This window comes from Passer domesticus, chromosome 1 (genome assembly GCF_036417665.1).
Source record: "Passer domesticus isolate bPasDom1 chromosome 1, bPasDom1.hap1, whole genome shotgun sequence".
Classification (NCBI taxonomy): Eukaryota; Metazoa; Chordata; class Aves; order Passeriformes; family Passeridae; genus Passer; species Passer domesticus.
Window position 1 is genome coordinate 120,740,034 of NC_087474.1, and position 24,191 is coordinate 120,764,224.

A 24,191-nucleotide genomic window follows, 5' to 3' on the forward strand; every position below is an offset into this window, starting at 1 on the left:
GATTTAATACCTGTAAAGATTAAAGAAAACCTCTTTAGCTTTGTTGCCTCAGGTAAAGGTATTTGTCTATTCTACTGGCAACTGGCCAATTTAATGAATTTTGAAATCAGGAATTAATTTAGACTGGTATGCTGTGGTGTAAGTATTAAATGTATTTTAAAAATCACTAGCTACATTTCTATTGGGTTCTGTCAATACAGTTGTCTCCTTTTATATGCAATTGTATATGATGTGATGGGATAAAATTCCTCATTTCTTCTGTTATTTTAATATCCCTTTTGTCATATTAAATGCTGGACTATGAACTGCAAATATTATTATCTGTTCAGAATTGAGGAATCCTGAAACAATGAAAACTTGGCAAACTGTTAACTCTTTGTGAGCAAAGTCGTTAGATTGTCTGCAGACTGAGGGCAGAGGAACAAAATACATTTAGTTGCAGTCTTCGTCAGAATGCTTTATTCTATTTCAGTCCAGTCAGAATGAAAAGACCAGGTTGGAAAGAGGGACCTAAAATGAAAGGAGCCATTTGACTCAGTAATGAAGTGCTCAAAAGCTGTGGATAGGACTTCTAGGGGGAAGGCATAAAAGGAGAGTAATGACCTTCAGCAAACATATCATATACAGAGCAAACCTCAGATGAAAATGTCAGTTGGGTTGTGATGGATTTTTCTTCCAGTACTTCCTAACAGTTTAATTGGAAAATTTAGGTGGGAACCAAAAGTATAGATGTCTATATCCAAATCTTAAACTGAATTTGTAGGAGTTATGGTTTGCAGTTCCCTTCCCAAAGAAGGCTGAGGAGGGAGGAAGATGTCTCAGCTGTAACGTATGTGCTGGTGAAATCTCTTAAGAAGTAGTTAGAAAAATTGCAAAGGAAAGCTGACAGAGAGGGTGAAATCTGGAATGGGTATGTGGAAAAGGTTATTGTTAACAAGCCAGGAAAATCTACAATAGCACCTACTGTGACTGAGGAAAACCTAGCTAACAAGACATTTCAACTCACAGATTTTCTTCATAGGGAAATGATCCCTCCTCAGGCAGTGATGCATTAAGATCCTGCCCACAGGAGCTGAAGTTTCAAGCCTAATGGCAGAGTAAATTAAAAATAAAATGGAAGCCTGGCAGGCTGGAAAAGCTGTGAGATTAAGGATCATTTGTCCCATGAGGAAATGATGTATTGGTTGGTCATGAGTGACTCACTCCTGTGTGTGATGAAAACTTTGGTCTAGTGTCTGGACCTGATATTGTGGAAAGTCTTCCATCTACCAGGAGCTTAAATCTGAGGGATGTTGCAAAAACCATCTAGTCAAATGACAATTACCTGAGACTGCTCATTCATGCAGGCATGACTGATTTCAGTGTTACTCTAAGCAGATAAAAAGTGGCTGCAAGACACTTGGAGGAAGGCTGAGGGAATCAGAGCTGTTGTAATGTGCTAGTCAGTTCTCCTGGTCATTCAGGAAAAATGTGTGTCATTCCGTGCTCATATGCACTACCAAAATAGGCTCTGGCTTCTTTGACGACAGCATGAACTTGCAAGAAAATACAGAGTGAACTGGCTTTGCCTGAAAAAAAGAAAAATGTTTCAATTTAAGAAAAATTGCACAAAGGGCAAGCAGTTTGTTTTTTGGTTCTGTGATGGATTATATGAGAAGGAATGGGATTAAACTGCAAGTGGAAAGAGGTCTGGTTCAATATAAGGAGAACTTCCAATGCTAAGTAGAGGTGTATTTGCTAATAGAATGACTTCTGAGGCATTAAAAGACTCACCATGGCAGGACTCTACAAATGGGTTCGACAAACAGCTTTAATGATTGAGTTGCTTTTCAGCAACAGTTGCTGTTCTTTTCTGCTATCATAGAATGAACAAATTCATATCAGTGCTTGCAACCTGCATTCAGAAATACTAGGATAAGATAAACTGTGGATACTATTAAAGTTTTTCCTCTGTCATTCTGTGAAAAATTCTGAAAGTAAATACTATATACTGGATATTATATAGTCTAAATGTTAAGTTGTAATGAAATGGTAAATGAAAAGTAAAATTGAAGTTGGGCTTATCTATAATATTTAATTGCCTTGAAAAATCAAGAGGTAATGAAATCTGGTATTTTACACCAGGAGAGACATATAGATCAATTTTTAATAGTTTAATTTAACAGTTTAAGTCTGGTTTCTGCTGGAAAAATGACATTGCTTCCTTGCCCTGTAGTAGTAAGTAACACCAGCTTTTTTAACTCTTAGTGTGATTGATACTGCTGTAATCATACTCCAGCGAGCAACTACTATTATGATATAAGCCACAATTATCCAGTTGCATTCATTATCTGAAGCAATGATTCTGGTGTCTCCTTCTGGGTCAGGTTTTTTTCATATCACTTCAGTTCTTCTTGTTCACAGTCCTTCTAATACGCCTTCAGTACAGAGAGACATGTTTCTTACTTTCAGATGGGACCATAACAGCTGTATGCATGTTCCTGTTGGTATTTTATTTATGGATATTCACTGTTATAAAGCTGTTTGTAACACATGAATCTTCTTTAAAGAGGCACAATAGAAATATTGTCATTAAGGTGACATCCAGTTTTAGGAATGGCTGTTAAATATTGCAGGATTAAGTGACACCTTTCATCTGTCAAGTGAAAAAAAAAGCACAACACTTTCTAAAAAAGAAAATTTTAATTGGAGTAAAATTAATTTCAGTGCTATTATTGGAACATCACAGATGTTTGAAGAGTAGGTTTTGTGTTTTTGTCCTTAGGGCTCCCACTATGCTTTTGTACAATAGGCACAAATCTGGTATTTCTTTCTGATATCCATCCATTACTTCTGTGCTTGTAGTGTTCAGTGTATCACTGAATCCCTTCTGCAGTGAGAAGGAAAAAGGTTTAATAATATGCAGGTTTGTGATCACATTTCAGATGGCCATTTGTGCTTTGATAGCACTTTTATGTGTCCTAAATTAATAATAACTCTCAATATACAAATATTTTCCTTCAAAAGTTTCAAAACCTCTCTTAGGAATGATTTGTATTCATCTGCTTCTGTTTCTGGATGTGCATTCCTGGCTTTTACTGGCTATATTTTGTTGTCCCCAAAAGTATTTATCAAATACCTGCATTTATTGGAACTCACCAAAACATGGAAGCTCTCTGCTTATTTTGTACAGCTGGCTAATGAAGGCAGTCAGTAGGTTTTAAAAGGAATCTTGTAGAGTTCTGCTTTCCAGATGTGACCTCAAGATTATCTCAGGCCTCTCTTCCTCTACTCCTATATAGGATTAAAATAAAACATTCTAGTTCCCATATGGATTAGGATGATTCATGAGAACTGTTAAACTGTACCAGAATAAAGATCCATCTAGTCCTGTGTCTGGTGATAACAGAAGAATAGTTATAATTCCTTATGTCTTTCCAGCCATCTGCTACTTTAGGACTTCTTCAGACAGCTGATTAGGGACTTCCTGAATAATGTCTACCGTGTCCTCATTGTTTATAAATTTTACAAGTATTTGATTGCTTTTTAAATTCGTTTTGGCTTGCAAGAGAGATTTTATAACATTGATTATATAAGCTGAAACATATCATCTTGGTTCTCACTTTTGTTCTCATCTAGGAACCATAGTGAGGATGACTCAGCCTCCAGGTATCTATAGGAACAGACTGGAAAGCAGAGGTCATGCTTGTGCTTATGCATTATTCAGTGTTGAATTAAGCCTCTCCTCTATGTAATTGTTCATACATTCTGGAGATTTTCCCTTTCTTCCTTCAAGGAAGTTTATGCTGAGCTCCTTCAGGCTGAGTGTGTTTGCAATCCAGTGTGTCTAGTCTTGACAAAAATCCAACTAGGACATGAAAATTCTAGGAATGATGGAAGTAATCCCAGTCTTTTATCCTTTGAACCATTCATCTGGTAAAATGTGATCAACACACGACAGAGAATGATGCTATCACTGGTAGGTCAAGAGGCAGATGTGAATTAAATACTTCGTATGCTCCCGTATTCTCCAGAACATATTGACTGATCATTTTGCATAACTTAACTTATACGGATTTTTAGTGTGAATTCTAAAATCTACTGCAGCTTGTTAAACCAGCGCCAAGAATTGCTATATTTGTTCTATAGGCAATTATTTGAATGCATTCACCAATATATTATGTATTTTGTGGGGGCTGTTGTGTGATTCTTTCAAATCTTCTCTGATTCTTTTAATGCTCCTAAACTCTTGGACAATAAAATTTCACTGTCTCACAACAATTTCCCTATCCCATTGAGTAAATAAAAACCTAGCAAGGACAGAAAGTAACACTAGCCAACTAGTAATTTGAAATGGTATGTACTCTTTCTTATTCAGTAACATAACATTATCACAGCATGGACTCATGTTTTCTTCCAAATCTTAATGATCTGGCTTCCTCTTTGGAATCACTTAACATCCCAATGGCACACACTGTATTGTCATTTGTCTTCATCTCTATGCATGAGATGAAGAAGTATGTAATGAATTTACATTCTTCTCAAGCTATTCTATTTTAATCACCTATTAATGAATGTGAGTCAGCAGTTGTGTAATGTAAACAATTGATAGAGAAGGTTACAGAGTCTAAATTGTTTGGGGAAATCCATATCAATGGCTAGCATAAATTAAAATTATAAAAGGTTCTTTTAAATTGGAAAATAACTGTGACCTGCAAAATTATATGATATCTACAGACTGCAAGAAAATGAGAGCTCAAATCATGTGTGAAAGCATGGGGAGTATCTCATTTATTGCCTAAGTCAGCAAAAGGCTGAGCAGGCACTGGTGCCCACTTGTTTCATATGTTGCCTTGGCTGTTTCCCCAGGAACTCCAATGGAATGGTCTCTATCAGGATCTCTGTCCTAACAACACCTACTCTGTTATTCTTTCTTCTAGAGGACCAGATGTATTACCTGAGTCTTAATTGTCTATCATCTTTCCCATTATCCCTTTAGAACTTTGAGTCTAATTTACAGTATATTTTATAATGAAATAGGATCGAAGCAAGTGTGGTACACATAGAGTTTTCAAACACCCGATTGCTTCTATTTAAATTTTTAAGGGTTGGAGAAACCTGGAATCTCTTGATCTTACTACTTTTAAGAGTGCTTGTGCTTATTGAAATATACATTTCCTCATCATCTCATGGGGATCCTGTGATTAAATTGGAACAGCAAATTTCATTAATACAAATAGGTAAGAAAGGGGAAAAAAAAAACATAATAAATAGTAGTTTTCAAATTACACTTTAAAATCCTCATATGGAAACTGAAAATAAATATTGCTGTGCTATTGGCCCCATGAAGGTCTGAAATGGTATCTCTCAGAGGAGTGAACAATTCAGTTCAGCTTTAACTGAATGTGAAAATTTAAAACACAGCTTTTATGAGCTTAATCAGCTGCATTTCAGCAGAAGGCAACAATAATAGGCTACAATTCATGGGAAAAGATAATAGTATGGAACAGTATTCTTCTGCATTACTGCTTCTAGGGCATGAAGACTTTTAAATAATAAAATTTTAAAAGCCCCAAATATTTGCAATCGTTGTGCACACCTGAAGCCAAGGTCTGCTCATTTGTGTACCTGCTGAGAAGTGCTGTGTTCCATGTTCTTGTTTGTTTCCTCTGCAGAGCAGGTACAGCCTTCACTGTGAAAATATCCATCTGTGGTTGCAACATCTAGTGCACAAAAATGACTGAATTTGCCCATGGGACATTTTTCATTATGTTCCACTTCGTATCATCTCCCTGCCCAGTACTCTTGATGTCTATGATGTCCAAACATACTGTGAGATTAATTTTTGGAGCATAGCTAGTAAAATGTATTTGTACCATTAACAATCAGTTATATTTTGAATCAATCTTCTTTGATAGCTTTCACTAAAATATATTCTTCCCATCCCTGAAAGTTTTCAAAGCCAGAGCTCTGGAGGGAGCTCTGAACAACCTGGTCTAGTGAAAGGTGTCCCTGACCATGGTAGAGGGTTGGAACCAGATGATCTTTAATGTTCCTTCCAATCTAAACCATTCTGTTTTTCTATGATACCACTATTAGTGTTGTATTGTGACCACTTATCAATTTCCTTGTCAGAATCGAGATACTTCAGTGACCTTTTTTCTGACTCCTTCTTCCTCCTTCCACCTTGAATTGATCATCAATTCCCAAATTACTTTCTCTATGACGTTCTTAGATATTTTTTTCCTAATTTGTATTTATGGAATCAGAGTAGAATATCATCCCTCAGCACCTATTTTTTTTGTGCTTGAAGTAGAAGCAGGTAGTTTTTGCTAACTAAAGATCAGTCTATATTGTATTTGCCTTCAGACAAGAGGTATTTTTTTCCCCTCCTTTTGTGCCATCCCTGATTTTTAATTGCTCTGTACAAACACATATTTCTAAATAATATTCTCAGAATGTGACTGTTTTTTTCATATAGTGTCTGCTGTTATTTTATTTTACTTTATTTACTTTTATTTACTTTATTTTATTACTTTATTTATCTGCTGGTGTTTTATTTAGAAATGTTACATTCATGTATATTTGCAGTGTATTGTACTGGTGAAATAAAATTTTATTTAATTGCATCAGTTACACAATGTTGTGTACTATGATTGTGCTTAATTACACATAGTATTACAGTGAGTTCACTAAACTTATGGAAGACTGTAACAACATTTCTCTTTTAGATAACCAGTAAAGTAACTGAAGATTTTTTTTCTCCTTTCTGGAAAATGTTTACTTTTAGGTTTTAAGGACCAAATAATTTAGGCCTGGAAATTAAATTTTACTCAATATACATTGTAAAATGCGGGGAAGAACATATGTATGCTGCCTAATAGTTGAACTTTTTTATTCTGTAATGTTCAATATTTATGCACATGAATGATAAACATTTAGGTGTTCCTAAAACTAATCATACTTATCAGTTTTTAGTTTCAGGTAGACTTCAACAACTATAATGCAGTTTTGAAGTTTCTGTAAAAGAATTTAAAATAATGTATTTCAAGAAATCACCTTATTACCTGAAACATAGTTTAATTGTTTTAATTAATCAAAATAACAGCAGCTAAAACAACCTTGTAATCTAGGTGATTAGATTGTATTTTAGAAAATGAGCTGGAAATTTTTGAATGAGAAAATGATGTTTCAAGTATGTACTTACATTTCAGAAGAACATTGACAGTACACAATGAACCTAATGTACTTTGTACCTGTTAAAAAAATGCAATCTTTGTGTTTCAAGTAAATAAAAACAATCCAAAATTAATTAATATGTAACTGTAACTTGTCACTAAGTAAACATTTTCAGTATTTTGTTTAGAAAAGTAATTTTTTTCTTAACATTCTACTTTCAGAAGTTAAAATTTTCAGGCTATTAGCTGTAGTCTCTCCTTAGATTACAATACATGGTTTTGACAAGGACTTTAATGGTTTCTACTAACACAAACAGGGATTTATCATGGTGGAGTAATTAATGGTTGATTTACAAATAAATCCCGGAAGTCTTCAAGTATTTTTTAGGTCAAAAAAGTGGGTCTTATCTGCTTTTTATTTTAAAAAAAATCACGTTAGATAGTTGATATATTGTATGGATCAATTTTATACTATTTCTTTGTCCTTTGAATGTCCTTCAACTAGCATTGAAGAATGAAGGAGGAGTAGAAATGTTCTTCTGACACTTTTGATGCAGGATACATTTGAAAACCAACTGAAATTGGTTGCAGCATGTTCTTGACAGTGGGAATTATCCTTTGATAGCAAAATTGTGGGATGTCAGTGACACCTGCTCAGTATTTGTATGAGGAATTCAAAGAGCTTGCGACTGAAGCCTGGTTCTGAAGTCTGCAAAACACATTGTCAACACATCTCTGCATGTTGTTTGGGGACAGTATTGTAAACACTGGAGGGAATTCGGTGGTGATTCTTCTTTTCTTCTAAAAAGATATTGCAGGTTGGTTGAAGCAGTTTAATGTTATATTGTGGTTTCAGGCTTTCCAGCTCATTCAGTTACATTCCATACAGAGACCTTGTCTTTAATTTAAATGTTTTTATTCTGGGTATTAGGTAGCTGTCATGAATGCACATTTTAGATTTACTAGGTTTCAAAATCTTTTGGAGCTTATGCTTAAAAAGAAACATTTTTCTTCTAGTAATGGTAGGAATGGGTATGTTGTACACATAATTCTCTTTGTATTGGACACTTGTCTCAGAAAACTGGCAATGTTTGTTCAGATGGGGTCTGTGAACTGCAGGGCTAAACAGAAGCTTGTAATGAATTAGGTGTCTCAGCCTGATTTTCTCTTTACTTTTACTAGGGACATTGTTGAATGTTTTAAGAAAAAACTTGAACAATTATCAGAACTGATTTTGCATACTTGATTTTGCACCTAGGATACAAGGGTAGAGTAAATTATGTTTCCAAAGCTCTTCCATCCCAAATCTTCATCATTCCTTAAGGAAAGGAACTTGCTAAGAGTTTGATGAGTTTGGTGGTTGGCAGTAAGTTGCTCTGAAATAATTTTGAGTTAAATCTTCTAGTTTATTTTCTATCTTCTAATAAGAAAAAAAAAGAAAATTACATATTGTTTCAGAATTTAGAAATAATTTTGTCTGTATGCACCTCTCCTGGATTCTAAACAGCAGAATGAACAACACTGACCACAGAAATATGCCATTGCTCAAATGAGTGTGCCAAAGTTTCAGTTCATTTACTGCAGGAGATTTTATTTTCTTTTTTGCAAGCATAATTTGGAAGGGACAGTCTAATATATGTGTCTAAAATCCAGTTGGGGATTTTTTGTTTTGTTTTTCATTCTAGTGTCCAAGTATTAATCTATTTCTTTATTCATTTTTATAGATTAAAAAAATCAACAGGAATTTTCCCGTAAACCAGCAGGTAAGAAAAAAGAACATTTGGGTTTTTTAAATTCATAATTCTAATTCTCACTTGAACTATCTTTAATTGTGTGGTAGCTGTTCATTATTCTACCTGAATAATTCTCAGTTGATTTTCTTTAGAGAATACCTTGGTGTTTTTATTTTCTCAACTCAAAGGGACTTGGAGTGTTTCATCAAAGTAAGAACATACCTATTCTTTTCAAATTAACCTATTTGATGCAGATATATATACTTTTCTTCAGATTGTGACTTATCAGTTGTATTATAAAAGGGGAATTTTATCATTATCCTTCACAGAATTAGCCAGAATAAATCAACGTTCCAAAACTCTGAAAATATATGGTCTTTTTTTTTTCCCATTGACAAATGCAGGAATAAAAAAATTAATATCTACACTACTATTTAAACAAAATATGAATAAAAATTACCAAGGTAAAACTCAGTACACTGTACAGTTAAGTATCTATATGTTGTGTATGACAACTATTAATTATATAATGATAATTTCCACACAAAGACTTGTTAAAAACTTGTTAAGGGGAAACAGAGCCACCTGATTCATAAGAAGGAAACAATTGCTTCCTCCTACAAGGAGAAAAATATGTATAGAACTGAGCTGTAAATTCGCTGTCAAATGGACAGATTTGAGGAAGAAAAGTGCTTTCACGTCCCTTACACCAAATCTTTAGTTAGCCAACATATTTCCCAGTTCCCATTCTCTGGTCCAACTTTATTTACATGGAATTGCACTGAGTGTAAGTCACGAAGGAGGGAGATACTACTATTTTGTTTTCTGTTTTCTTCATGAGCAGGTGCACAAATTTAATAAATGAATGAAAATTATATAATACTACTAATATTAATAATAACAACTATATGTGTAAGTATAAATGAAGCTACAATAGATGAAGTTAGCATTTGCATTTGGGAATTTTTGTAATCATTTGTAAAACATCAAATGCAGAGAGTCAAAGATATGCTCCTATCTCAAAAGAAGGAAGAAGATACTGCCTGATGAACAAAAAGCAGTTAATTGGTTCCATTTTCACTGTTATGATTCACCCTGAACTTACCTCTTTGCTTTCATTACTGTAAAAAATAAAGACAAAAAATATATAAAAAACAGTCAAAACGTCCCACCACTCTAACATATAATTTAGGGATCTCTGCTGTTTTGGAACCTTTGTCACATGGGGTCAACAAGGCATTTTATTCTTCATTAGAACTCCTGTGGAAAGCAAAAATATCTTTCCTGGCTTGAATAGCTTTTTGGCCATGCTCTCTGTCAGGACAGCCTGCAGTTATAATGCATTCATCTCTCATCAGCACCAATCATTATACTCCAAAGGAATTACTGTGGAGCACTTCAAGAAACAGTCAAAAGGTCAGACTGGAAAGAGAGGCTGATATGATTAACAGTGAGACTGGGAAGGGCTTGTTGCCTGTCAAATACTGGAGAAGAAAAAGGTTTACTTATCTCTGGATGTCTGAAATTTTAGGGAACATTGAATTCAAAACCAGATTTCCTTTTTGTCTTACCTTGTCTAGAGAGGGTTATAGTTTTTTATCATAAAAGAATTTAAAACTCACCTAATTTAAATGAAATAAATAACATCTTTGAGTAGAGTCAGGAAAGGCTACAAAGATGTAAGGTTAATTTCTGTCTTCATGTGTAGCAAGTATTAACATGGTATGCAGAGAAGAAACAGGAATCTTTACTTGTTATATCAACACATCATTTACCTCAAAATTAAAATACCATCTCAAATAGTCTCATCATCTTGATGTTTTAAAATGAAATAAATTTTTATCTAAGTGGTTGAACAGCTAGTTTTAACTTCTTTCTGCAAGCACATCATGAACATGAAAGCTGTCTTCATCCTGTTATACTTTTTTTTTTTTTAAAAAGGTGTGTAATTTCACTTAACAAATACTCCAGGTTTTTTTAATGAGCACTAGCAGGGCAATTGAAGGTTATTGTTATTTTCATGTAAAATTTTTATACATACATATGTGGATTTTAATTAGTTAAGTAAAAAGGGAAGACAGTTGTCAATCTAGAGTCAAGGAAACAATCCTTAGGATTCCTTCAGAAAATACTCTTGATATGGAGAAGACAATAGAAACACAGACAGACCCATTAGCATTACAACAAGGAAATGTACCTGTAATGGTGTGTGAGATGCTGCAACTCCAGTAGTGTTATCCAAACATCTCAATATTGCAGCAAGTTAAAAAGATAAAATAAAAAGTAATTAGAAAAGATTTGTTGACTGTACATAATGTGGCAACTTTCCTTTAATGTAGTAATTGTGAAAGTAGGCTTGTCTGGAAAATCGTTAGAAAGATAAGATGTATTAATTAAAATTTAAAGATCAAAGGCGATGGGTATTGATAAGAAGGTGGTAGTTATTTGAACAGCATGAAGCAATAGGAGGTTCTCAGAATGATGGTAGTACATTTAATAGTGGTGGAAAGATGATGCAAAAAATGCTGGAAGAGGGTGCCACAGACAAAAAAAAACATTTGAAGAAGATTGTTGGACAAGAGGGAAATAGTTCACAGTGATGAAGAGAACACTTGAAATGGTAAAAAATATAAAATTAGTTGTGTTTTCTGTATTGGAACTGTATGCACTGGATGCAGATAGTAACATTTAAGAGTATAATAGCAAGTAGTTGAGAAAAAAAATTTGGACTCAAAGTATATTGAATATTTCAAATATGCACTCAGGAATATGATGTTGTTGACAAAATTTCCATAAGTTCAGAGAAAAAATTATATAGCAGAGAGGCACAAAGACTGGAATATTTCAAGGCTTCAGCCAGAGGCTTCTCTAGTTGATCAGCCAGCACGGGAGAGGAAACATGGGCATGTTTCCTTTTCTTGGAGCTCCTGACCTCTGTTACACTGATTACAGCAAATGTCAGCTCCTGCGAGAGCCATCATTAGGCCGGTGAGTTTTGAAAGGCAGCATCAACTCCCTGCTAGCTCTTTCCAAATGACAGGTCAGTAAACTGTCGTGGTGTAAAGAGGACAAGCACTGCCCATTCCTTTTCAATTCCCAACCATCTTTTCATTGTCCACCATGAATTTGCAAAAGTGCTGATCATGGCTGAAAATTGACTTGATAGCATCTAGAGAAATGAGCATTAGGCAGTCCTTATAAAGCCTTCTGATCCTTTTCAGAGTGAGAAACCAAATGTTGCCTCCAGCTACTAGGGATTTTACTACACATTATAACTCTCATTTTCTATTTGGGATTCATTGGGATTTGGCTTTTACTTGTTGCCATGCCAAGAGGATGAATTGGCATTATCTGGCTTAGGTACACAGTGGAATTCAATGTTTGGGTATAAATCTTAATCTGGCCTCAGTTCACCTCTTCCTGTCCCTCCATGAACAAGTAAGTAAAATGTTCATCAACTCCTGCTGGGAAAGTCAAAACTTCACATACATGTTCACAAATGTAATAAATAGACACTTGCTTCTCTACTACATGGGCAACAGTCAAATCCAGGTGAAATGGATAAAAATATAATGACAGAGGAGTGTATTTAAAACTTTCTTTTCCTATGTTGTATGTCTCATCTCTATTAGGATGAATACAAAGGGTATAACACTCCACCTTTCATATGCTGAATTCACCAAAAAAAGTATAATGGGGAAGATTGCTATAATTTTTTTGAGCATTATTTATTTTCTTTCCACAGGTAGCATGAGACTTTTTGAAATATTTGTATCTACAGAAGATAGGAAATTTTCATTAAATAGTTTTAGCTTTTAGAATAATGTGTCCCTCTAGAATGTTCCTGCTTTATGGGAAAAGAATTGGTAGCTGGTCTATTCAAAGTAGGCAGTTAATAATGAGAATCATGTGAGAATGAGAAACAGCGTTTAACTGTGTTTAACTCAGTTTTAGAACAAGATCATGGCATAATGAACTGGTCCCACACTAAGGCCAGAAACTGGGGTATCACTGTGCGTGTCAGATTCCACAGTCAAGACCCCTGTTTTGCAGTTAGTATTTTACATTCTTGATGGCCAAGAATGACGTGATGGGATACATCTGATGGCATTCAAAAATATACATGGTTATGCCTATTTTCTTTTGCTTCTTATATAAAGTAATAAAAACAGCCATACTCATCTGTACCAGATCAGCTATGTTGTATCACCTCATATTCTGCTTTAATAGGGTGTTTGTTGTCCAGTTTTATTAAAGTTCTACAGTAAGAGCAATCTAATTTAAAATAATTTCTAAAAGTCTGATTTAGTGATTTTATTTAATAAAACCTAACTTATATTTACTATATAAAGGTGAGTGCACACAGATGTCAGGGTGACTGTCTTGCCTGTCAATCAAGCCAGTGTTCTTTGCTTAGAGATACAACACATAGAGATGTCTTGAATCTCTATTGCACCTGAAAAGATGAATTCCATTGCATTTCCATTCCAAATGAATTGATAGGACTGATAGAACATCTATTCTACTGATAAACACCTGTGTGAAATAGAACACATACCTTTCTTTCTCTTTCTTCCTAATTGCAGAGTAATGGGCTCCATTGCTGTTGTATTGGTATTTTTAAAATGCAATGATTAACCAGAGAGTTCTGAAATATGACATGTCCTCAAAAGAAAAGTCTGTTCTAGAAGTACATTAAGAGCAATGAGTTTTTTCTCCTCTCCTTAGTGTATTCTCTTTTTTTTTTGTCTTCCTAATTTTGCCTGTCTGTTGAATTAATTATTTTCCAGTATTCTGTTCTGTGGTACCTCAGAGTAGCCATCCTGCAGCTCTTGACTGACAGTTACTGAACTTTCAGATGCAATGATGCATCTGCTCTGTCAACATCTGTTGTCACAGTAAGGATTTGATCAAGTTTATTTTGAAGGAAAATCTCTGGAATGAAGCTTCTATTGTTAAATGATTATAGAAGCACACAGGGGAAGCTGAGTTCTTGCTGTTAAATTAAGCAGAAGTGCACAATAGGGTGTAAATTGTGTTGGGCTAATTCCCTGCCATTGTCAGCCATCTATGGCACTCAGCATGGATTATTGCTGCGTAACATATACCCTTGAAAGTCTTATATTGCTTATTGATACTTAATTGAGCTTTCTGTAAGATAAACTGAATATCTCAATCTATATATATCTATCTATATTGAAAAGTTTCTGTGCTTGACATGAAATATTTTTCCTTGAGCAGTTTCTGCAATTCTTTTCGATGCTTCTGAGGCAGTCTTTGTTATAAAAACTATGCTTCCTTTGGCCAATAAAAGATTTTTCTTCCTTTTACATTGTAGTCTAGGATAGCTTCTGGACTTCAGAGCATAAAAAATTTTAGAAGGGCAATATACATGGTAGATTTTAAATATTTTAGGCTAAGCAAATCATGTTGACTTTTGAGAGGAAGGTCAGACAGCTTCCTGAAGCTAGTTGATTACCTGATGAGCAAGATAAAATTCATGTTGTGAGTCACTTGAAGCAGTTATTGGATAGCAATGCTTCTGTCCTAGGGCTGCATACCTTATAGCTCATGAGAGGATGAAAGTAATTGGGACACCTGCTGGAAATTTAGATGATACAAAAGAGTGATTAGATCAAGTTCTTATTTAAATCTCAAAATATAAGTCTCAAGCTGTGCATCAAATACTTTCTGCATGTCCAGCAAATTCAATTTTGCCTCAAGTAGAACTTCATCCTCATTTACATTTTTTTCTCATTTATTTTCTTGTATTTTTTTCTAGTACTAACTCATTAGCATTACAAGTATTAGCTTTTTTTTCCCCATCTGCAATCTTAATATCTCTCCCTGAAAATTTCCTTCAGTAAGGGCAGTTCTTCCTGACCAAATTCAATGACCAAATCTGTGTTGGCTGTGTGCTCATACTTTAGTCAATAGAGGGGTGAATGTACTCTATCTCCACTGAAGGTTAAATAGGACAGGTGAATGAGGGAAGTTCTAAATGCCTTGCTCCATTGTAGACCTTTCAAAGTGAGTGAAATAAACAGATATGTCCCACAGTTGCACAATAAATTGATAAGTAGATAAAAATTTGTTACTTACATTTGGGTATGGGAAAAAGTTACTAATTATTGTACATTGGTGCTCCAAAAAAATAGGCAGATAAATATAAATAAATAAATACATGTCTATTAAAAAAATATATATATTTATGCCTATTTTTGAGTGATAGCTATGCTCTAAATGTATTTAACTGTGGACAGCCTGATCTACTCCTTCTGAGATTGAGGTACTCTTACCAGATCTTTCACCTTCTATTTACACACTTGGGTGTGAATTCAGGCTCATTCTGATACCACAGGTGTGTCTTTCTGTATAGTGCCATAGGTTCAAAAGAAGGCATATACCTCAACTGTTAGGTTGGTGGTTAGGTTAGAGTATGAAAGACACAGGTCTGACAGACTGACTTTATGAATACTGTAATTTTTAGGTTACAATAAGAGCTTTCCCTTTAGCTGCTACCTTTTGCAACAGGATGATCTTAACATCGTAATAAAACTTGATCCTCTCTGAATGCATCCCAAAGTGCTCTGAATCAGAATGCCATAGCAGATGTCATCAAAGGAATAAGTGCTTCCTGTTTTGTCATAAGAATATGACTTGAAAAAATACTTCTTCTCTCCAGAAGCATAATTCTGTATCTACGGTGGGGTCAGACAGTGAGAAACCACTGAGTTTAAATAACAATCAAAGGCATTGCTTTTATTGCATCTTTTTACCCTATCTTCTATGTATGCATGACATGACTAAATCCCACTTTAAACATATTTGTATCTGATATATTGGCATTTACCCAAGAAATGGGATATGTAGCGTAATGGGACAGTGGAAGGGATGCCTGCAATTTAAAGGACAGATTTTCTGCAGTATATGGATATTTATGATGTCTAAGACTGAAAATATATAGCAAACATTGAACCAAGAAAGGGCCTTTTATTTTACTAGAATGAATGCTTCCATCTTTTTCATGTATCTTTTGGCTGGATACTATCCAAACAGGCCAACAAAGCAGCAGGACATGAAGCAACTTTCTGCATTCTTGATTGTAAATATATGTCTTAATGATGCATATGTCCTGTGGAATTTCCTGAAAAATGGTAACAGAGAGAGTAAATAAGGAAAAGTGGGAAACAGAGCCATTGTCTTGAGCCAGTCTGAGTTCAAGAAGCTTTTGGACAATGCTGTCAGGCTCATGATGCTATTCTTAGGTGTGTTCTGTGCAGGGCTAGGAATTGGACTGAATCATCCTGGTGGGTCCTTTCCAACTCAGCATATTCTATGATACCCATAAAATAAATAGGTCTTTCTTTTATTTTCCTTTTTTTCACCAGTTATACTTAGAAAGATTTACTATAGGTGATTTTTTTTTCTCCAGCCTCACCTTAAATAAGGAATTGTTAATATCTGTAGCTTACAGATATGAATTTTTTCTGTCTGGTCAGATTGTAATTTTCATTGGAGGCTGAGGCTAGAAATAAAAATGTTGCAATGCTTTACTGTAATGTCTCTTTTATTGCATCAAGTGAGTGTAAAAAATCCCAGGAATAACATTAATTTTAGTATACTAGAAGGAAGGTGTTCAGTAAGCCTATACACACATTATTCCTTGGGGAATTGTATCATCTAAAGAAATTAATTGGAATCAATGAAGCATATACTTTAACTATAGATTTTCTATTGGAGGAGCACATGGGACTCAAAAAGGCATAAATAAAGTATATTTAATTACAGTTTGCTTCAAGAGGAGAAATGAAAAACACTTTATTTTTCTCATTACTTATTCTGCATCTGTGCAGATGGTTGGTGCTTCAAATCATAGCTTCTGATTGGAAAAATATTTATTCTCTTGAACTTCTGAAAACAGTGGTTAAACAGAACTCTGTTGGCTGCAGGTCTTTTCTCTCTCATCACAATAATAGTCCATGGGACCAGGTACAGAGTTGCTACCTGAATTTCATAAATATTTCATAAAATAGTTGATTTATATAATAGTACAAAGCAATTGACAATTTATGGGTTACCTACAAATGAAGAAGGAAAAAAAATAACACTGAGAAGTATTAACCATTGAAAATGTGTGAAGGAAAACTGTAAAAATGTAAAATATGTAGCTAATTGCAAATGCAGAAACATCCCCTAGAAATATACAATATTACAATAATTTTTTTTCTTTCCAAAGAGTTATATGTCCTGGTAAGGAGACACTGCTCAACGAGCGATATCTGTTATATGTTTAGAATATTGGAAAATATTTACTTTCAATCTTAGCGGTTTTGGAAGCAAAACTTAGTAAGTCTGTCATTTTTTATGACACAGCAAATAGAGATTTGGCAGTGTCAGGTGAAAAAAACTATACTCAGGACCTGACAACTGATAAAATTATTTCTTTCTTTATTTAATAAGGAACATTTTATCTTGTTCGAATATTAATCAGAAATGCTGGGTTGGGAAAAACAAAACCAAACCCAAACAAGTTATGTAGCATGTGCAGGTCTCAGGGTCTGAGGAGGTGTAAATAGGTAGGCAATTCTGTGCCTGGGCTTCTTGCTCTAAAACAGGTCTCTGCCTTGATGGCTCTGTTAGTGTGCAAGTGCTGAGTGACCAGTTACCTGAGCCAACTCAAGAGTACCCACAAAGCCCAGCAGGATCAAGATACAGTAGTGTACAGTTTCTAGCTGCTTTCTGCAAATATACATCCAGAAGTCCTGCTGCTTCCCATTATTTGTTTAAGAGCCTGCTGTTTGTAGTAGTTGCTTAGTAGAAGCAATAGTCACTCATCACTCCAACCTATTGCTCCCATGCGCCTGCCCTGATGGCAGTAGGTGGAATAATACAGCCTGCTCTTCTTGCCCTCCTGCTGAAGTAGGCTGCTGTTCAAAACCAGACACAGACAGTGGGAAAGAAGAGGATCTGGTCCTGTTATGCAAATACCATCCAGACCTCTGAGACTGCAAAAAAAAGCTTGAAAGAATTAGATAGTCTCTTGTGAGAGGAGTGACTTCTGGCTAGGTATTAATTGTGAGTTTACATCCATCAATTGTTAAATAATGTTCCTGCAGGTCACTGTCTGCACTTCACAGGGCCTTGAACTATTTTGCCAGGATCTCTTCTTCAATCAGACAGATGGCACCCTTGGAGGAGTTTTTATGTTATCTTTCTATGGGTGAAGGAGCTTGCTTGTCCCTCTGTAGAACTCTGGATAAAGAACCTCAACATCTTACACTGAAACTTGGACTTCATTCAGGATGCAATCTTAATTTTATGGGTTGCTTCCCTCGATTTTACACAAAAATGGGATGCTTTATTAAAAATAAAAAAAAAATCATGAGTGGAATAAAGCTCTGCAAAATGACTCTCATTTGGTACTTTTTAAACACTGAGCTTTTCCAATGAAACTGCGAAATTCATGGAAATGCTGAGATGCTAGAGACAAACAACTACTGACAGGTATTGCTCCACGTCAAAAAGTGCTCAAAGTGAGTTCAGTAACTGTTAGGAACACTACTATTAATTTCCTGCCACAGGCTATTGGCAAATGACCAGCTATAGAATCCTCAGGATAGCCTGGATTCAATCTAAACACCACAAAAATTAAAACCATCTTTATTATAACAGAGCCAAAACCCCATCTTGTTAATAAATAGGATATGGAGAGAAGCATGAAAATAATAGTATGTAGAACATACTGAATATAATGTTCTTCATCTAATCATCCCCTAGGAGTTTTTTGAGCTTCTGAAGGGGATATTTTAGCAGTAGTTATCCTCTGCCTTGCCTTGCTCTTTCAGAAAGGGACTGCATTCTTGTTCTCTTTCTCAACACATTTGTATTTTAATACCACTGTTTGCAAAGTGATGTTTAAAGTAATTCTGGAGTAGCATCATTTTTCTATTCTTTATAATCCAAGAAGAATTTTATTTACTTTAAGAATGTGTAAGAATGCAAGTTATATATCATTACTTTGGTCCTTTACTAGCAACTTTATTCTTGTCTAATCTGACTTCTCACTTCCTTTCGCCCTTCCTCTTCAATCTCTGTAGTATATCAGGGTCCTTCACAAATCATAACATTTTCTCCCCCGTTTGCAGTTGAGAAGGGGTGATAGGATACATCTTTCATTGCCGCATGTGAGCAATGTCTTCAATCTCAAGGGTACTTTGCCTGCAAGCAATCTCTACTAAAAATTCCTTTACAGAGCATATTTTAAGGATGAACTCTCCAGTGAGAAACTTGATACACTGCCCCTCTGAAAATTAGGGTAGATAAAAAGTGGGGATGTTTAGAAAATCCTAGGCAGCTACGGATGGATTATGAAATGTGAACTACTGCATATGGTTTGTATATAGAAATGAAATAATGTGAAACTATAATAAAAACAATGCTGAAGCTGTTTTTCTAAGAGCATTAAGTCAAGACCACTTTAAGACAGATTCCAAGACAGATATGGCTGCTTTGAGATCATAGATTCACAGAATAATTTATATTGGATGAGTTTTTGTAGGTCATCTGGTCAGAATCCTTCTCAGAGAATGGCGTACATAAATCAGATTGCTCTGGACTTTCCCCCATCAGATTGTGACTATCTTTAAGAATGGGGATATCATAACATCTCTCACCAAGAGAAGTAATTGAGAAATTTAAAAAGCAATAAAAGGCATCAGTGGTGCTTTGCTACATAATTTCTTTGTTGTAGTGCTACAAAACGGACATAGTGAATAAATCTCAGTGTCTGTCAAAGTATCTATTCTGGATATCAACTGCAGAGTATTTATTTGTTTTTATAAAAACAGCTTATTTTTCAGGCTTTTGTGACTGAAAGTTCGAATTCTGAAGGCAGGTGAAAGAGAAAACCAGTGATCCATAACATTATCTCTATTTAGCTGTAGTGGAAGATCATTGGTACCAGTTTGTTTAAAAACAGGTTTTATCTGTTCAACTGTTATTTTTTCAAAAGTGGTCTTAACTTCTTTTATAGATATATTTGAAATACATTTTGAGTTAAAGGAGGATAGTGTATAAGTGCTGTCTGAATATTCTAATAAGAAATAAATACTTCTGTTATCTATATACATTAAATTTATGGATTAATTTACAATTTCGTATTGCATTGTATGATTTGAACTGAACTTTTACTGCATTGTTCATTTTTTATAAATAAAGAAGAGTTATTATCACTTTCTATTTAGAAATTAAGCTTAATTAGACCTATTGCTTAATGGTCTTGAAAACTGTGAAATCATTAGACAAAAGATTATTTGCTGTAGCTAATAAGATACAAAATTACCTTAGGGAGTATTCTTTATTGATTTGATTAAAATTTTATGACACCGCTTGGTTTTTTTTTTCCCTGTTAGCAACTGGCAGTTGTAACATTGATTCTCCAAAGACATTGTGCAGATGCAGCAAAATTTCTCATCTGTAGGTTTCTATTTTCTGCACTTTTGAAAATAAAATTTCAAATCTTGTTGACTTTTTTTTCTTCCAGTTACATGCATTGTAACTGGAAGAAAACAATTGAACAATACAAACAATTGAAAGAATTGTTTGATTTCTGAGAGGCATTGTAATGCTTGTCTAAAATGTTTCTACTTTTGAAGGAAGGTTTTATTTATTTTTAGTATTCTGGGAGTTTATGAGCAGTAATTGTGTTCTCTGAGAGCTCTAAGAAAGTCTTAGGGACAGTTTCAACTTGCAGAAGTCCTTTTATTTTGATAATCAGACAGGACTTAAAATAATTGTCCTTTAGTAGAAATAGTCAAAGAAATTTTGCAAACATTAATAGCTATTTTCATCAGTTGCCATTTAAATTATTGAGAATAAAAATGTAAACAAGTACCCATGGATAGATTTATTCTATTGACTATTGATGTTGATTCCATTCAGTAATAAAATTGATTAAATAAAATATTTTAAGTCTAAAAAGGTTTTTGTATAATTACATATATATGGGAATTATTAATTTTCAAGCTTTGTTCTCACAAAATATTTCTGTCAGTTCTTGTGAAGTCATTGATACCTAAAACAGGATTTCTCTCAGATATGTTTGTTTTGCTGTGCAAACAGCAACACCAGAGACTTCAAAGACAACTTTTAAGTATACATTGATTATTTGCAGGTTTATTCTGGCTTTGTGAGCACTTTGAAATGTAAACACCTAATTCCATAGAAATGTAATTCTGATGTTATGCAAACTCAAAACATTTATTACTAAGACTCATTTCAAACAACCTATTCCCCATAATCTGTATTTTCTGTGTACTCAGTCATTTGGGGTTCTTCCATGTTACCATCTCCTTTGGACTGAGTTCAGTAGGCTCGGGATGTGAGCAAGGCAGCTGCATGAGCAGAATGGTCACACAGAGACAGCCACGTAGCCTAAATTGCACTAGTCCTATCCAAGTTCTGCTTGCCAGTCTTTTTCAGAGAAACAGAAAATCTGTAGCCAGTCATTGAAATCGAATTGAAAGATACTCCTTGGACAAGTTAGGAATGTTATTAAATGTTTCTGTAAATATTTCACTCGCCCTGGTTCTTAAGAACTATAAGTATGTCAGTTGTTTGCTCAGTGGCACCATCAAAAATCTGAAAGGCACTGTCTGGTGACTTGTAATATTCTGATCTTTTTCTCCATTCACCATCTTTCAGTAGTCTACCCTGAGGTGAAAAAGATTAATGTGATAGGTTGTTCATCAAAAGGGAGAGGTCATGCCCTCCAGCTTGGTTATTTGAAATAATTTTGTTTGATCCATTTTTATTTTAGGCATGAAAAATACATCCTGCGTACATTTAGAAGAGGAAAAAAAATGCCATTAATCAAAAGACAAGTCGTAAAACCAGTCAAGCTACGAGGCTTCAAAATAAATGATGTTTACTTTTTTTTCACATGAGTGCTGAGCTTGCTGTATCATACTGTTATCTATTTTAAACCACCAAAATCCTCTAGAAATTTCATCCTGGATTGAAATTTGCAGCCTTTCTTGTGCCTATTCCTAAATCTCACCTCCAATTTTAGGTGAAAAATGAACAGGTAGGAATTAAAAAATGGCCATATATCAAAGATTTTTTTTGTGTGTGTTTTTCCATTAAAAAAAGCAGAACCTTACTGGTTCCAGTAATATCAGAGTAAAAGGAGCGGGGAATGATGGTAGTTTTACATGTAGTAATTACTTTAGTCAGGAAATGTGTGAGACCTGCACATTTTCAAATGTGTTTGCTGAGAGCTGCTCTGTTGAGAGTATCAGTGAAGATCTGAAGCCACTCAGGTCAGCTGCAAAATGCCTCTGATGTCATCAGGAATGCATCTCCTCAGTTGTAATCCCGGTAATCAAATGAACCTGCTCAGGGATGTTTAAATTGTGTTGATGTGTAAATTGCTCAGAAGGTGAGTTATGTGGTGAATAAATAAGAAAAGTCTACAAGAAGGAGAAGGGTCAGTCAGGTGAGGAAGGCAGATTACTTTAGATAAAATGAGATTTTTTTTTTTTCATCATCTAGCTACTATACCTATTTAGCAGGAAAATGCTTGATGCTGTATAAAATGCACACGTCCCTTGTGCATTTTGGGGAGTTTGCCACATGCTGGCTAACTACTCTAGTTCATTTTTCATCTTTTTTTAATTACCCAGTCAATATCCTGGAAGACAGGACTAGCGTGAGCTATTTTTGTACTGATTCCTACTCATAATTTCACGCACACTCCCAAAATTAATATAGATTGGTATCTAATACTGTAGTTTGCATCCAAATCCATCTTTGTAATAACAGCTGCATAAGGTCTTTCTTGGAAAAAGTCTGTGCTTTCTAAATGCTAATCACCTCTATTAAAAAGAACAAATTCAAATTGTAATGAATTTTAAATACACGTAATTGTGCCTTGACTTGAATAATTTAAGAGAGGCAAAAAATCCCAACTTCTAATGTTGACATTTTGACAAAGGCACACAGTTGCCCAATTAAGGTTCAAATTGACTTTGCCGTTAGAAGAATTTATTTCAATAAACAGCTACTTAGAAGTCTTAAATAAGTAAAATGAGTGCTTTGAAATAAGCTGTGACTATTAATATGTAGCACTGGATGAAAAATCGAATAAGTGAGCCAAAATGTTTCTCTGAATTAGTAGATTATAACAAGAAGAAGAAACCAAGAAAAGCAACACACAGTTCTTTACCTGTTTGGAAAACTGTCCTGTATCCAGATGTAGCCATCATTTTTCAAACCTGTGGAGGGTGTGATGGCATGCACCAGTTAATATAGTCCTGAGTTCTAGAAAGATCCAGTACATCTCATTGGGAATGTGCAAAGTTTTCTCATGGGATGCTGTTGAATGTAACATAAATTGTTGTGCAGGTTTTTCAAACAGCACTGTTAATTTTGGACAGATCTCTATGGAAGTCCAGGCAAGTTTTGCTACTGTAAAAATCTTATTTGCTCTGATTCTGGTGTTTGCTAAGAAAGCAGATGTGCTCTGTTTTCAATCTTTGATACCAGTTTTAATTTTTCTGGATTGTAAGCAAAAAATAATCTTTGATAATTAAGAAATATTTTCTGTTTTCTCTGACATAATTTACTTTAAGACCTGATAATATTTCCTCCATTATTGTGTGGTCATTTCAAAAATAGAACAAGACAAAACCAAATGGAAAACCTATACTCAGCCTTGGTCTAGTAGCAAGATGACAATGTGAGTTCTTACACAGGAGAAAATTAAGTTGTGAGATACAATACATGTGCAATCTTAGATGGAATAATCTATTTGTAGTTGAGTGGTCCAAAAATATGAAGGTGATCTTTAGAGCTGTCAATGATAGCTAAAGTTATAGTGGACTTTTTTTGATGAGGAAGATAAAAAAATAATTCACAGGAATTAAAAAAAAGGTGGAAAGATTAGCAGGCTTTTCAAAAACCTGAAAAAGAGGATTAGAGACATTATGATTTCATTTACAATAAGGCAAAATGTTTCTAACATCCATTCAAAATTTTATGTGGTTAGTTCTTCTGTTGACGTTAGATTTTTTAATTTTTTTTTAACTCAGATACAATTCCTAAGCCTTTTCCTAAATCAATTGCTAAGCAAAATAGATGTTGCCAATGATTGTGTTGTGATCACCCTTTTTCTTCCATTTTTTCCCATTTCCAGTGTGTTTTTTTATTGTTTTTCTGCTAACAACTGACTATAATAAATTTTTAGACTATACAAAAAATTATTTTTAAAAGTACAGAAAAAAATATATTAAAACCACAG

At 34.5% G+C, this 24,191-nt stretch overlaps 1 protein-coding gene across 8 annotated transcripts in view; it reads left to right on the top strand.

The window, feature by feature from the left end:
- The window catches only part of SNTG1 (syntrophin gamma 1), a 315,524-nt gene that overhangs the window by 236,179 nt on the left and 55,154 nt on the right, over positions 1–24,191 (top strand). For all 8 annotated transcript variants that reach the window (XR_010346377.1, XM_064386038.1, XM_064386030.1 and 5 more), the window contains one exon: positions 8,882–8,920. Coding sequence is in view for 7 of the 8 variants with exons in the window: in XM_064386038.1 (XP_064242108.1) it covers positions 8,882–8,920 (39 nt within the window). In the remaining variant the exon portion in view is untranslated. The remainder of the gene's footprint in view (positions 1–8,881; positions 8,921–24,191) is intronic.